Source organism: Emys orbicularis, chromosome 4 (genome assembly GCF_028017835.1).
Source record: "Emys orbicularis isolate rEmyOrb1 chromosome 4, rEmyOrb1.hap1, whole genome shotgun sequence".
Taxonomy (NCBI): domain Eukaryota; kingdom Metazoa; phylum Chordata; order Testudines; family Emydidae; genus Emys; species Emys orbicularis.
In genome coordinates, this window is record NC_088686.1 from 74704790 (window position 1) to 74716822 (window position 12033).

A 12033-nucleotide genomic window follows, 5' to 3' on the forward strand; every position below is an offset into this window, starting at 1 on the left:
TGAGACCCCACCAGGCACCTCTGAGATAAGCACCTGCACATTCCTGCTCCTAGCTTTGTCCTCTGCATTGCTTCATGAACATACAACTTTCTAATTAGAGAGACAAGGTGGGTGAGGTAATATCTTTTATTGGACCAACTTCGGTTGGTGAGACAGACTTTTGAAAGCTTGTCTCTCTCACCACCAGAAGTTGGTCCAATAAAAGATATTACCTCACCCACCTTGTCTCTCTAATATCCTTTGAGCAACACAGCTACAACATTGCATATAACTTTCTAATATAATACCGGGCAAGCATGCTCGATTTCTTATTTTATTTACTGGTAGCCCCTGTGTAGGTTAGCATGAACTGCCCTTAACTTGCCATAGGAAACAGTGACTCACATTAACAGCTGGGATATTAACCGCCCTTGGAATTTAATCTTGTACTAGTGATTGAAGCACCTTTAAAGGGAAACATGGCTTGACTCTTTCGCAGGAATTGCTGTAAGGAAATAGACCCCTGTAATTCTTGTATCAGCCATGGGGTGGCAGACTTTCTCTGCCTATCCAGATAGAATTGTATTCATCATTTTAAAAAGGAGGAAGTGAACTCTAGCATGTATGTCTTTATCAGACTTATACCTGACAATTTTATGGATAAATCTCTGAGAATGAGTATTTAGCATATGAGGATGTTTCAGTTTCAAATGTCAAGCCTTTTAAGTGCTTTGAGATAGACTAAGATATGTGGTTGAGATTAGATAAAAGGGGGCAAGTATATAAAATAATCAATAGTATGGAGAAGATAAATTGGAAGTTTTTGTTCTCTGTGTCTCTTATCACAAGGGAAAGGTGACAGTCTATGAAATTAAAAGATGGAAAATTCAAAAACAATAAAAAGGAAATACTTTCATAAAATGTGTGATTACCACAGGAAATCATTGAGTTCAAGAACTTAACAAGATTCAAAAAGGGAATGGATACTTACATGGATGGCAATATCCAGAGTTGTCATAATTAACAACATACATTTTGGAAAGAATGAAGCACAAGGTTTAATATTCTTTCCAAAATATATGTTGTTAATTATGACAACTCTGGATATTCTGGTTTAAGCCAGTCTCTAATATTAGACACTAGGACGAGACCCAATATAGAGGGCAGCTTATCCTTTTGCTACCTACTGCAGGGTTCTTAAACCTTGCTCTGAAGCATCAGGTACTGATCACTGTCAGAGACAAGATTCTGGATTAGAGGAACATTGGGTCTGATCCAGTGTGGCAATTCCTAAATTTATACATAAATACATTCCATCTCAATCTACATTTACAGATTCATTTTCATTTATATGGTTTTTAGTTGATGTTAATACAAGTGTGAGATTTTTGTTGGTGGTAAACAAATCTGAACAGGCTGTAAGGCCAAGATCTAGCAAAGCACTTAAACACACGATTAAGTGCTTTACTGGATCAAAGGCCTAAGTGCATCAGTGAATACTCTTTCAATAAAACACTCTCAAAGAGAGAGGAAATGACCTCCGTGGTGCAGAATACTTGATTTCGGAGGGTCTGATGGGGACCATGTGGAATTTACATATAGCCAATGTGGGTTTTAGTTGGCTAATTTTCCTTGTAAAAAACCTGTTGTTTCAGGAAACACCTGGATTGGTGTGGTGCTGACATCTGGGAGACACAGGGGTGTACAACCTAATGGGTCCTGGTTAATTTCTGTGCTTTCTTTCAGCAGGTACTCTGATGACTTAAGTTAATGCCTCTTCCTATCACATGGGGAATTTAGTCAACTGGAGTCTTGGGTGAAGTAAAACATGGACAGAATGCACAAATGGGAATAAAACCAGTTTCTGGCATTAGATCTGATCTCACTAAGTGAATACATAGCCCCAAAACAGCTCAGGAAAGAAGAGGGAAAAATCCTCTTCCCTATGATACAGGTAAATGCTTAAATCATTAAGAAGAAGAAAAGTGATCAGGAATTCCATTGGCCACAATTGTTAGTTTTACTTTACTAAAAATACAAGTAAATAAATGACAATGTTTGATGCACCAAAGGGCAGCATCAGAGAAGTTTTCTGGGGAGGATCTGCATGAACTTCTTGACAGGGTTCAGCTGAATTTGAAAGTTAGGATGCATCTTGCCCACATCTGGATCTTATTGAAATGGTGCTCGAGTAAAAAAAAAAAATAGGATTTTCCAGCTTCCAACAGATTTGTGTTACAGGGGTGAGGGAAAGTTGAAGCTAGTGTAGTGCTTGCCACTTTTGACTGTAAATGTCAGAAATCTGTAAGTCTCTGAAGAAATGTGTTTCTCCGTGAAGAGCCATACTCGGCTCTAATGGCACTACATTCAATAATAAAGAAGAAATGAGAATGAAGTTCTTGTTTGAGGAGTTGTTCAAGACTGACAAGGACTGAAATAGGACAGATAATATAAACAGATGCACAGATAATTACAGAACTGGTATATGGAACTATTCATTGTCATATCTAGTTTAAATGACTGCTAGAAACATGGACAATGTCAGATTTCTTGACATGGCACATATCCAACTGGGGACTAGAACATATGTGGGGAAAGAAAGATGTATGCATGTGATGTGGAGAAGCAGACAGAAGAGCATAATTCTGTGCATTGGGTTTGTACCAGCCTCCCAACAAAACTGAAGTGTCCATTCTTGGGTGGTTTGAACTGTCTGGCTCCAGGACTTGGCTATATTTATCCTGGCTGAAGTATTCTGTCAAATGTGCCCTGCTGTTGATAAGGTGCCGCTGGTGACAAGAGTGGGGGAATCAAAGGGGAGGAGCAGAATGGGGACTTCCAGCCAGTGTTTTTTAAGGGGTCTCAAAAGTCCTGCAGTCTCATTCCAGTTCAGCTCAGACCCTGGCTTCGAGGCACCACTGGGAGCTTCAAGAAAGACAAAATCAAGATGCCAGAGCCTGCAAAGAAAACAGGTAAGGACAACAACTGAGAGAGAGAGAGAGAGAGAGAGAGAGAAACTGAACGTAGCCTGGCTGAGAGAGTGACTGCCAAGCAGAGCAGCTGTCCCTATATCAGCGAAACAAAGTAGAGAAAAAAATAAAAGTGACATTTTGTAAAAAGTTAATAAACAAAAGAAAGAGATGGATTCAGAGAGCTCACAGGGAGATGAGGGATAAGTTCACTCAGAAACTCTCACCCAAGTAATTAGCTCCAGAAGCTTTGGCTGAGGGAAAAGGACAAAAATTAAACTGTTCCATCGAAATTCCTTTCACTTCTTCTCCTAGGCACCATCAGGGCAGTGAAAGTAGCTCAGAGTCCTTCTCCTGGGTATTTTCCAGACAATAAGCAACAGCCTGTAGTAGAATTTTTGGGCATAAAATCTCCAGCGTAAAGACAAAGTTCATAGCAGTTGGTTCACATTTTGATCTCTCTCTCAGAAAGACAGGCAGGCACACTATAGCTCTAGGGAAACAGGGAACTCTGAGGGGTTTATACATAGAATCACAGGGTTAGCAGGGACCGCAAGGGTCATATAGTTTAACCCCCTGCCAAGATGCAGGATTTGCTGTGTAAACCATCCAAGACAGATGGCTATCCAGCCTCCTTTTGAAAACCCCCAGTGAAGGAGCTTCTGCAATCTCTCTAAGTAGTTCCCTTTCCTCTCCTCCCCACTCCAGTGAGCCAGAAGATAACTTCTCTATTGAAATAGGTCAGAGCAGTCTACCAACATCAGGGAGGCAGCTTAGCACTCCCCTCCCACTCCCACACTTGCAGAAAGGAAGCACGCAGAACAAAACAGATTTAGGACATTCCTAATTATTCCCTTGATTATTTAATATTTGGAATCAAGAAGCTAGTCACAAGCCACCTGCCTATGTTGAAAGAGGAGAGCTATGAGAGGTGTGGGGAGAGGGTGCAAGTTACAAGAAACTTGTGTAGGAAGATACACCACCACTCCCACCCGTAAGGCAGAGTTGGGTGGAGAGTATTTAGAGGGCATTTGCACATGTGAGTCGAAAGAGGACCATGAGAACACTGTATGTCCACAACTAACTTCAAAGAAGGGGCTGAAAGTTAGTTATGGATGTTTGAACATTGTGTATAGGAACATGCAAAAATAGAAAATTATACTAAGTCTGAGCATTTACACTTAAGGGCAGAATCTGCTCTCAGTGAGACTTGTGTAAAACTGGAGTGATTCAGATCAGAATCACTCACATACACTGTACAGATCTGTTCAGGTGTACATGTGACTTTTTACAAGCACACATTTTTCAGGGATAGTCAATAGCTGCTGTTTAGTGTTTATTTTAAGCTATTGGAGGCTTGTGTACAGCTTGATGGCTGTTCAGTTCCTTAGCAATATACTGTTAGGGTGGTCAGAGAGGAAATCTTCCCTACTTGTTCAAACCTAGATACATTAAGAAGCACTTTTGGTTGAAACATTTGGTATTTTATGTCCTCTGAGCAGCCACATTTGCTGCCTCTGGCACTTATTACACTAAAGAATTCCAGAGACCCAGGCCTCATAAATAAGGTCATGTGTCCAGACCAAGGGAAGTGCCTGGCAGACAGAATATTCAGAGGGCTTATACTCAAACCAGCTCAGTAAGAGCCTCTTCATCATGAACAAAAACATCCTGAAACACTTAAACTATATCCTTCATGTAGGTTTTCTGGTATTTTTTCCCTTATTTCTAATTATTCAATAAAATACATTATTGCCAGTGATTCTATGAGGCATCATTCAATTTCTTCACAAAACAAAGGACTGAAGAGGGGTTATTCTCTCCAAAAGCATTTACGACTTCTGTGGTGATTTCCAGTTTGAGCAACCTCTTAAACATTGATTATTGTCAGGATCTATAGAATTCAGACCTAAATGCTTTAAACAAACATGGAACTGACTTCTTGAAAGTGAGACAGGCACTTTATTCCATTAAATGTAAGTATATTCTAATAAAGGTCTTTTTCTCCTAAGTTCAGTAAACTGTCAAAGTGCTCTTTCAGGGCTAGTTATTTAATATTGATTTGAGATATTATTGCTAGAATCATAGTAATAACTAATTTATAATCTCCCTGTGATAATGCATATGCACACATGCAACAAGCCTTTGATAGCTGCAACTCTTTGAAACAGTTGCCAATCTTTTTATAAAAGCAAATCAATAATAAAAAATGTTTCCTCCTTTTCTTCCTTATACGGGGAAGATAAAAACAGGGTGCGGTGGGGTGGTGAGGAAAGGAAGCAAAAGTTACACTGGACTTTTATCCAGGATTTTACACATAGTCAGTAACAGTTTTATCATCTCATGACTTGTCGTGGCTAGAAGCTTATTTGGAACCCACTAGAAAGCTAAGATTCCAGCTTTTCCATTGATATACATACTGCATTTATTTCTAGCCCAGCGAAGTTATAACATCTCAGATCATGATATTACAAGAGCCTTATAAATAATCGTTACCATCATTTGTAGACATTTAATAAGATTAGTAGTACTAATCTTTGTCATTCAGATACATGTACATTCACGGGGACACATCCTCAACTGGTAATGCTCCATTGAAATCAATGGAGCTATGTCAATTTACACCAGCTGAGTATCTAATCCCATGGTAATTAAGGCATCCTGACTTTTTGGGGTATAGGGTTGAAAATATAGTATTAAGCAATTTACAAATTCTAAGCATTTGCAAAGATTAATTTATCTATGCTAGATTTTAAGAGTATCTTGTGATGTAGCATGAAATTTTTATACTTATATGCAGTATCATTTAGAACTAGGCTTTATACCATGTTCATCACCTTGGTATTAAATACCTACACAGATAAACCCTTATACCACACTATCACTTTATAGCTGTTGTGCCTACTAAAGAGTGCAAAACAGTTTCCATTTTAACACATTTGTATGTATGCTCAGAACTTTGATTTTCATCTTTTGTAGTCAAGTTGCACTTTTCAAAGAATTCTATCTTTGAGCAGAGACCAAATATGAAAAGTTTAAACTTAAAACAGCCAAAGGGATGTTATGAGCCTGTCAGAAGCAAATGAACACCCCACCACCACCACAAGCATTCTTGCCACCTCTCAAATGTTCATGAGAATAACAGTTGAACTTTGATACATCAAACTTGTCATGTAAAAAGACCTTTAAAGAAATATGCACTTTGTTAAATATGGAAGAGAGAGTCTAGGAATGTTGAGCACTTCTGAAACCTGGCCATTTATATTTAGTTACCTAAATATAGATTGAGAAGTATAGAGTTAGAGACCTAGATTAGAAAATGTTGGCCAAGGTTTATAATAGAACCTGATTGCAGCTTTAAAGCATGGAGAAGCTATAGCTACTACATAAGACATAGCTTGTAAACCCTTATGTAGATTATAAACTGTTTGGGGCTATGCTTGCATAGTGCCTAGCACAATGGGGTCCTGGTTCATGGGCTCCAGTATGCTATGTAATACAAATAAATAGTTTACATCACCTTTTCTTTTGTAGATCTGAAGGTTAATCATTGTCCCCATTTTACAGATGGGACCTTGGAGGCACAGACAGGTTGAATGCCCAAGGTCTCAAAGCAAGTGTGATTACTCCCAGTCCTTTGTAAATTCTAGTAACATGAGCAATCTCAGTTTCTGAAATAGAGGAAAATAAGTTTGAGAGGCTTTATAGCTTTGATCAAGTAATGGTTAAGCCTGTATGTGCAAGAAGCCACTTAGCTCTGACTAAGGAATTTATAGCTCCTTCATATAGTTCAAGAGCAAGGAATTTACAAGCCCCTTGCTAAAGTTTGTGGAGCTTTTAACCTGCACAAACCTAACTGCTCCAGTTCTTATCTTAAAGGAAAGAAGAGGGGGGAAAAGGAAATGCAAAGAACTAGTATTAACTGTAACATTAAAGCTGCAACATCAAGCCTTCAACTATTCAGGAATTTTGAAAGTTAATATTTTTTTCTGAAATGTTAACTTGGCTTTGTTGCACATGTAATCATTTTACCATAAGATATACAGGATCTGCAATAAGGCCAATTTAGCACTGCAGGAGAAACCCTAATTTTTGGTATTTCCTAATTTTGTGTCTTTGATTTTACAAACTTCATGTTTTCTGCTCATTCCCATCACAAAGCTCTAGTGGAGCTTCCAGTCTGCTCACTGCAGGCGGTCTATGTGATCAGCTAAGTGCCATTCTTTTAGTATATCGTATACAGTCACTTTTTTATTCCAGTGAGGTATTCGTGTAGTAGTTGTTTTAAAACTCACTACTAAAGAACCTCCTTGTGGCCAGGTCTGGCAGCTCTCTCCCCATCTAGCACCCCTTGACAGTAGCCACCCTAGCCCTCAGCTGGTCCACCTTTTCCCATGACTCAGCCCTCTGGCTTAGTCATGATTTTAAGTCCACACCTTCCAGTGTAATAAAATCCCACAAACAGTTCAATGATGTAAAAACAAGACCTTCAGCACCAACTCCAGGCACTGTTGTCCTCAGTCCCGTCTCTGACACCTCTCTATCATCCCTGTCCCCTTCTCTGGGCTCATACCATCTTGCCAGTAGCTAACACAGCCCGCCCATTACACTCAGTTCCAGCCCAGGGACCCTATAACCAGCAGCCACGGACAGCTCCATCCAACTCCTAGCTACAGCCTCCCAGGACTTCTTCCTATTCAGAGCCTCTCCAGGTTAATCCTTTCAGGGACCTTGGCTCTCAGGGCCCTCCCTGGAATCCTCTGACAAACTCAAACCAAAAGTACAAACTCAAACAAGTTTTTATCTTCCTCAGGCTTGGCCTTCCATGCCTATTAAGTTCCCCTTGCTGTGCCCCTGCCCCCCCCAACCACTTCCCAGGACTCTCTCCTTGAAAATCCAGATTATGCCCTTTTATCAGGGTTTACCATTGGAGCCTGCACCACCCCACAGTGGCTGATTCATCTTTTTCCTGGCCTCTTACCAGAATTCTCTGTTCAGGAGAAGATACCAGGGCTTACTCTCTGCCTGGACTTCCTCCTTGACCCTCCTGGTTTCACTACTTACTCATCCCAGAGAGCAACTACAGAATTTCACCCTCCAGACCTCTTCTGTGCTAAACTTCCTGTTTTTTGTACTAACTATCCAGCTCCTTCTCTAGCTGGGCTTCATCTCTAATTATTCCTAGCTCAACCTCAGAGGGCAGCCTATTATGTTAATTGGCCTCTCAGGCCCAGGTTACCCCTTTCACGGCCTGTGTGTGGTACAAACCCTACCACACTCCCTTTCTTTCATAGGCTGATCTCTTTTATCTAACAGGGCTTGGTGATGACATGACATCAACAGCATAGTGGGGGAGGGGCCTCATTGAGTGAGAACTTACAACTCCAGCGGTGAAGAAGGAATCTAAAAATAAACAAAAAATCCCCCATCAAGTTTAAAATCTCTTCTGTGTGGGCTATGCCTCTTCTGCACTACACGTTGGAACATTCATAGAATCATAATAGTCCTGAACCACTTCTTTCTCCATAGAGAGCTGGTCACCTCCTCCCCATGCTGTGCTGCCCAGTGCAGTAGTCTGGGAGCTGACCTTGTTCATGAAGACAGAGGCAAAAAAAGCATTGAGTACATTAGCTTTTTCCACATCCTCTGTCACTAGGTTGCCTCCCTCATTCAGTAAGGGGCCCACACTTTCCTTGACTTTCTTCTTGTTGCTAAAAGCAACAGAGGGTCCTGTGGCACCTTTAAGACTAACAGAAGTATTGGGAGCATAAGCTTTCGTGGGTAAGAACCTCACTTCTTCAGATGCAAGTAATGGAAATCTCCAGAGGCAGGTATAAATCAGTATGGAGATAACGAGGTTAGTTCAGTCAGGGAGGGTGAGGTGCTCTGCTAGCAGTTGAGGTGTGAACACCAAGGGAGGAGAAACTGCTTCTGTAGTTGGATAGCCATTCACAGTCTTTGTTTAATCCTGATCTGATGGTGTCAAATTTGCAAATGAACTGGAGCTCAGCAGTTTCTCTTTGGAGTCTGGTCCTGAAGTTTTTTTGCTGTAAGATGGCTACCTTTACATCTGCTATTGTGTGTCCAGGGAGGTTGAAGTGTTCTCCTACAGGTTTTTGTATATTGCCATTCCTGATATCTGATTTGTGTCCATTTATCCTCTTGCGTAGTGACTGTCCAGTTTGGCCAATGTACATAGCAGAGGGGCATTGCTGGCACATGATGGCATATATAACATTGGTGGACGTGCAGGTGAATGAGCCGGTGATGTTGTAGCTGATCTGGTTAGGTCCTGTGATGGTGTTGCTGGTGTAGATATGTGGGCAGAGTTGGCATCGAGGTTTGTTGCATGGGTTGGTTCCTGAGTTAGAGTTGTTATGGTGCGGTGCGTGGTTGCTGGTGAGAATATGCTTAAGGTTGGCGGGTTGTCTGTGGGCGAGGACTGGCCTGCCTCCCAAGGTCTGTGAAAGTGAGGGATCATTGTCCAGGATAGTTGCTTTCAAGGAGGGAGGAAGGGGAGGTGCTATAGAAGTGCAAAGTATTATAACTAAACAAAGGGCATGGGTCAAATTCTTTGCTGGTGTAACTCCATTGAAGTCAAATGAGGTATGCCAGCAGAAAACCTGGCAGACCTATCTAGATGGTGCACAATGGACAGATAGTATTACTAGCAATACATCAGCTATAAGAAGTAGAGTGCATGGTGAAGCATGAATATGACCTAAACATTTTAGAGTATTTCACACTTCAGTTCACTCATATTTAAAAAGTGGAATCAAAAGTTTAAAGCTAGTTCTCAGATTTACTGAGGTGTATTTGGAAGTGAAGGTAGCTGCCGGAGCAAAACAAACAAACAAACAAACAAAGACACAAAACAAAACAAAAAAGAGAGACATGAAATTTGCAGAAGTGGAAATAAATTAAATAGGCAATGGAATTTATAATTGATTATGAACACATGATCAATGAATGGGGAAAGTCAACCAAAAGGTGCTACAATGATTTACAAAAAAAATATTCAAAGTAGGAACAAGAATCTTGATAGCCGGTGTTCTTAAATACGTGTACATTTTGTGGAGATTAACAAATGACAAGAGATTTGACTAGTGCCCTAATCTGAACACAAAGTAATAACTCTGAATCACAATAAAACTCCACATTCCCAAATAAGGAGACAGGATGCCAATGAGTTGAAGTCACCTCAGTGAGGCAAGTCAGGAGATGGTACATGCTCCAGACATGCCCATCAAGTATGCACATCAACCAAAATGAATAATCTGCCCTTACACTTGTTCATTTTAGTCACTTTACTATTACTTGAATTCTCAGCACTGAGGAAAGCACCAATTTAAATAAGGGGGCATGTAAAGGAAACTTTTGATACAGCATGTTATTAATTAGCAGAAATAGTGTCAGAGTATTATGTAGGCAAATATTTTAGTAACTTTCAATAACAGATTAGACATTTGAATGCAGATAAGTGGGATAAAATTATAAGGCCCAACTTTAGGGTGGTTTTATCCTGCTGGAGAAGGCTTGAGCATTGGCCACTATCAAAGAAAAGATAGCAAGACTAAATGAATCACTGGTTTATTCTGCTACAACAAGAGGTGATATACTGAATAAATATACCATTTGTCTTCTGATATGGCAGTAGGAATAGATACTGAACTAGATGGTGTTGGTTTACTACAGTACAGAAATTCTTACTGTGATGGTGCACTCCATATGATATTATGAAAATATGCTAATGAGTGTGAATATAATGTAACTAGAATATGCTTCATGCAAAATGTCTCTTGTAAGGTATCATTACAAAGCTTATAATCTACTGAGTGGTCATCCTATTTGTATAAATGTATCATTCTTGTATCTGAAACTAGAAATATGAAATATAACTCTGAGGTCCTATTGTAATTATGCAAAGTGTGGGCCATTAATGGTGGCTTGGAAGCTTGATGGCTCCCATTAACCAGGACAATTGGTTGTGTGACAAAGTTCCAAGCCTGTATTGGTAGGTCCCGCGTAGGGTGACCAGATGTCCCGATTTTGTAGGGACAGTCCCGATTTTTGGGTCTTTTTCTTATATAGGCTCCTATTACCCCCCACCCCATCCCGATTTTTCACATTTGCTGTCTGGTCACCCTAGTCCTGTGCTTCTGGGCAGACTCAGTGGCCTCAGAAACTTGATAAGGCCCCAATGTGACCTCCCTTTCTCAGTGTAGTGGCAAGAGTCACAGCCTATTGAGTTACTTTCATCACCGGCCAATATGGGAGATGAGAAGGGAGAATACCCAACAGTTTCTGTTGCTCTGAAGAGCTCAGTAGGCACAGTTCGGCCTCCTGCCTGGACCAAGTCCTGCTTCCCTTCTCCAGGGGATCTCTGTAGAGTATGGGGGGGGAACCCGGGCCCGCCCTCTACTCCGGGTTCCATCACAGGGACCCTAATGGTAGCAGCTGTTGGCGGCTTTCCCTTCACCACTGACATTGCTTTGATTCCCTGGGCCACTTCCACCATGGTCCCCTTTTCCTAGCTTCACCCTTACCTCAGGATTCAGCAATGCTTTCTCTCCTCCAGCTCCTTTCAACTCAGCTCCCTAGAGGGCACTGGAAGGAGAGCTTTTAAACAGTATAAGTGGGACCTTGATTGGTTCCAGCTGTCTCCATTAGCCTAACGGCCTTAATTGGTTAACTGGCATCAGGTGTCTTAATTGGCCTGGAGTAGCCTTTGTTTGGCTATCCAGGGAACAGGGACCTGCTCATTCTGAAGGCTGATATACCTACCTTCCATCACTCTCTTATATTCCTCTGGTCTGAATCTGTCACAGTTGTAATGACTCTGTTTACTTGTAAGTCTTCCTGTATACCTATGTGCTGGCAAGCGGGTAATGAAGTCTTACAGTGACATGTGATCATGTCACCTGAACTGGAATCCATCTTTAACCTGGGGCTTTTCCATTTAGAAGGAGGGGTGGGAACCCAGAGAGGGACAAATGATTCCTGCATTGTGCAAAAGCTATATAAGGGGGTGGAACAGAACAAATGGGGCAGCAGTCATGAGAAATCCCCTAGCTACCACCTAAGC

At 41.0% G+C, this 12033-nt stretch overlaps 1 protein-coding gene across 1 annotated transcript in view; it reads left to right on the forward strand.

The window, feature by feature from the left end:
- The first annotated feature begins 2860 nt into the window (after window positions 1-2860).
- Window positions 2861-12033, forward strand: part of MYBPC3 (myosin binding protein C3) — a 114699-nt gene continuing 105526 nt past the window's right edge. Inside the window, exon 1 of the mRNA XM_065404411.1 lies at window positions 2861-2951. Coding sequence (XP_065260483.1) covers window positions 2927-2951 — 25 coding nt within the window. The 5' untranslated portion in view covers window positions 2861-2926. The remainder of the gene's footprint in view (window positions 2952-12033) is intronic.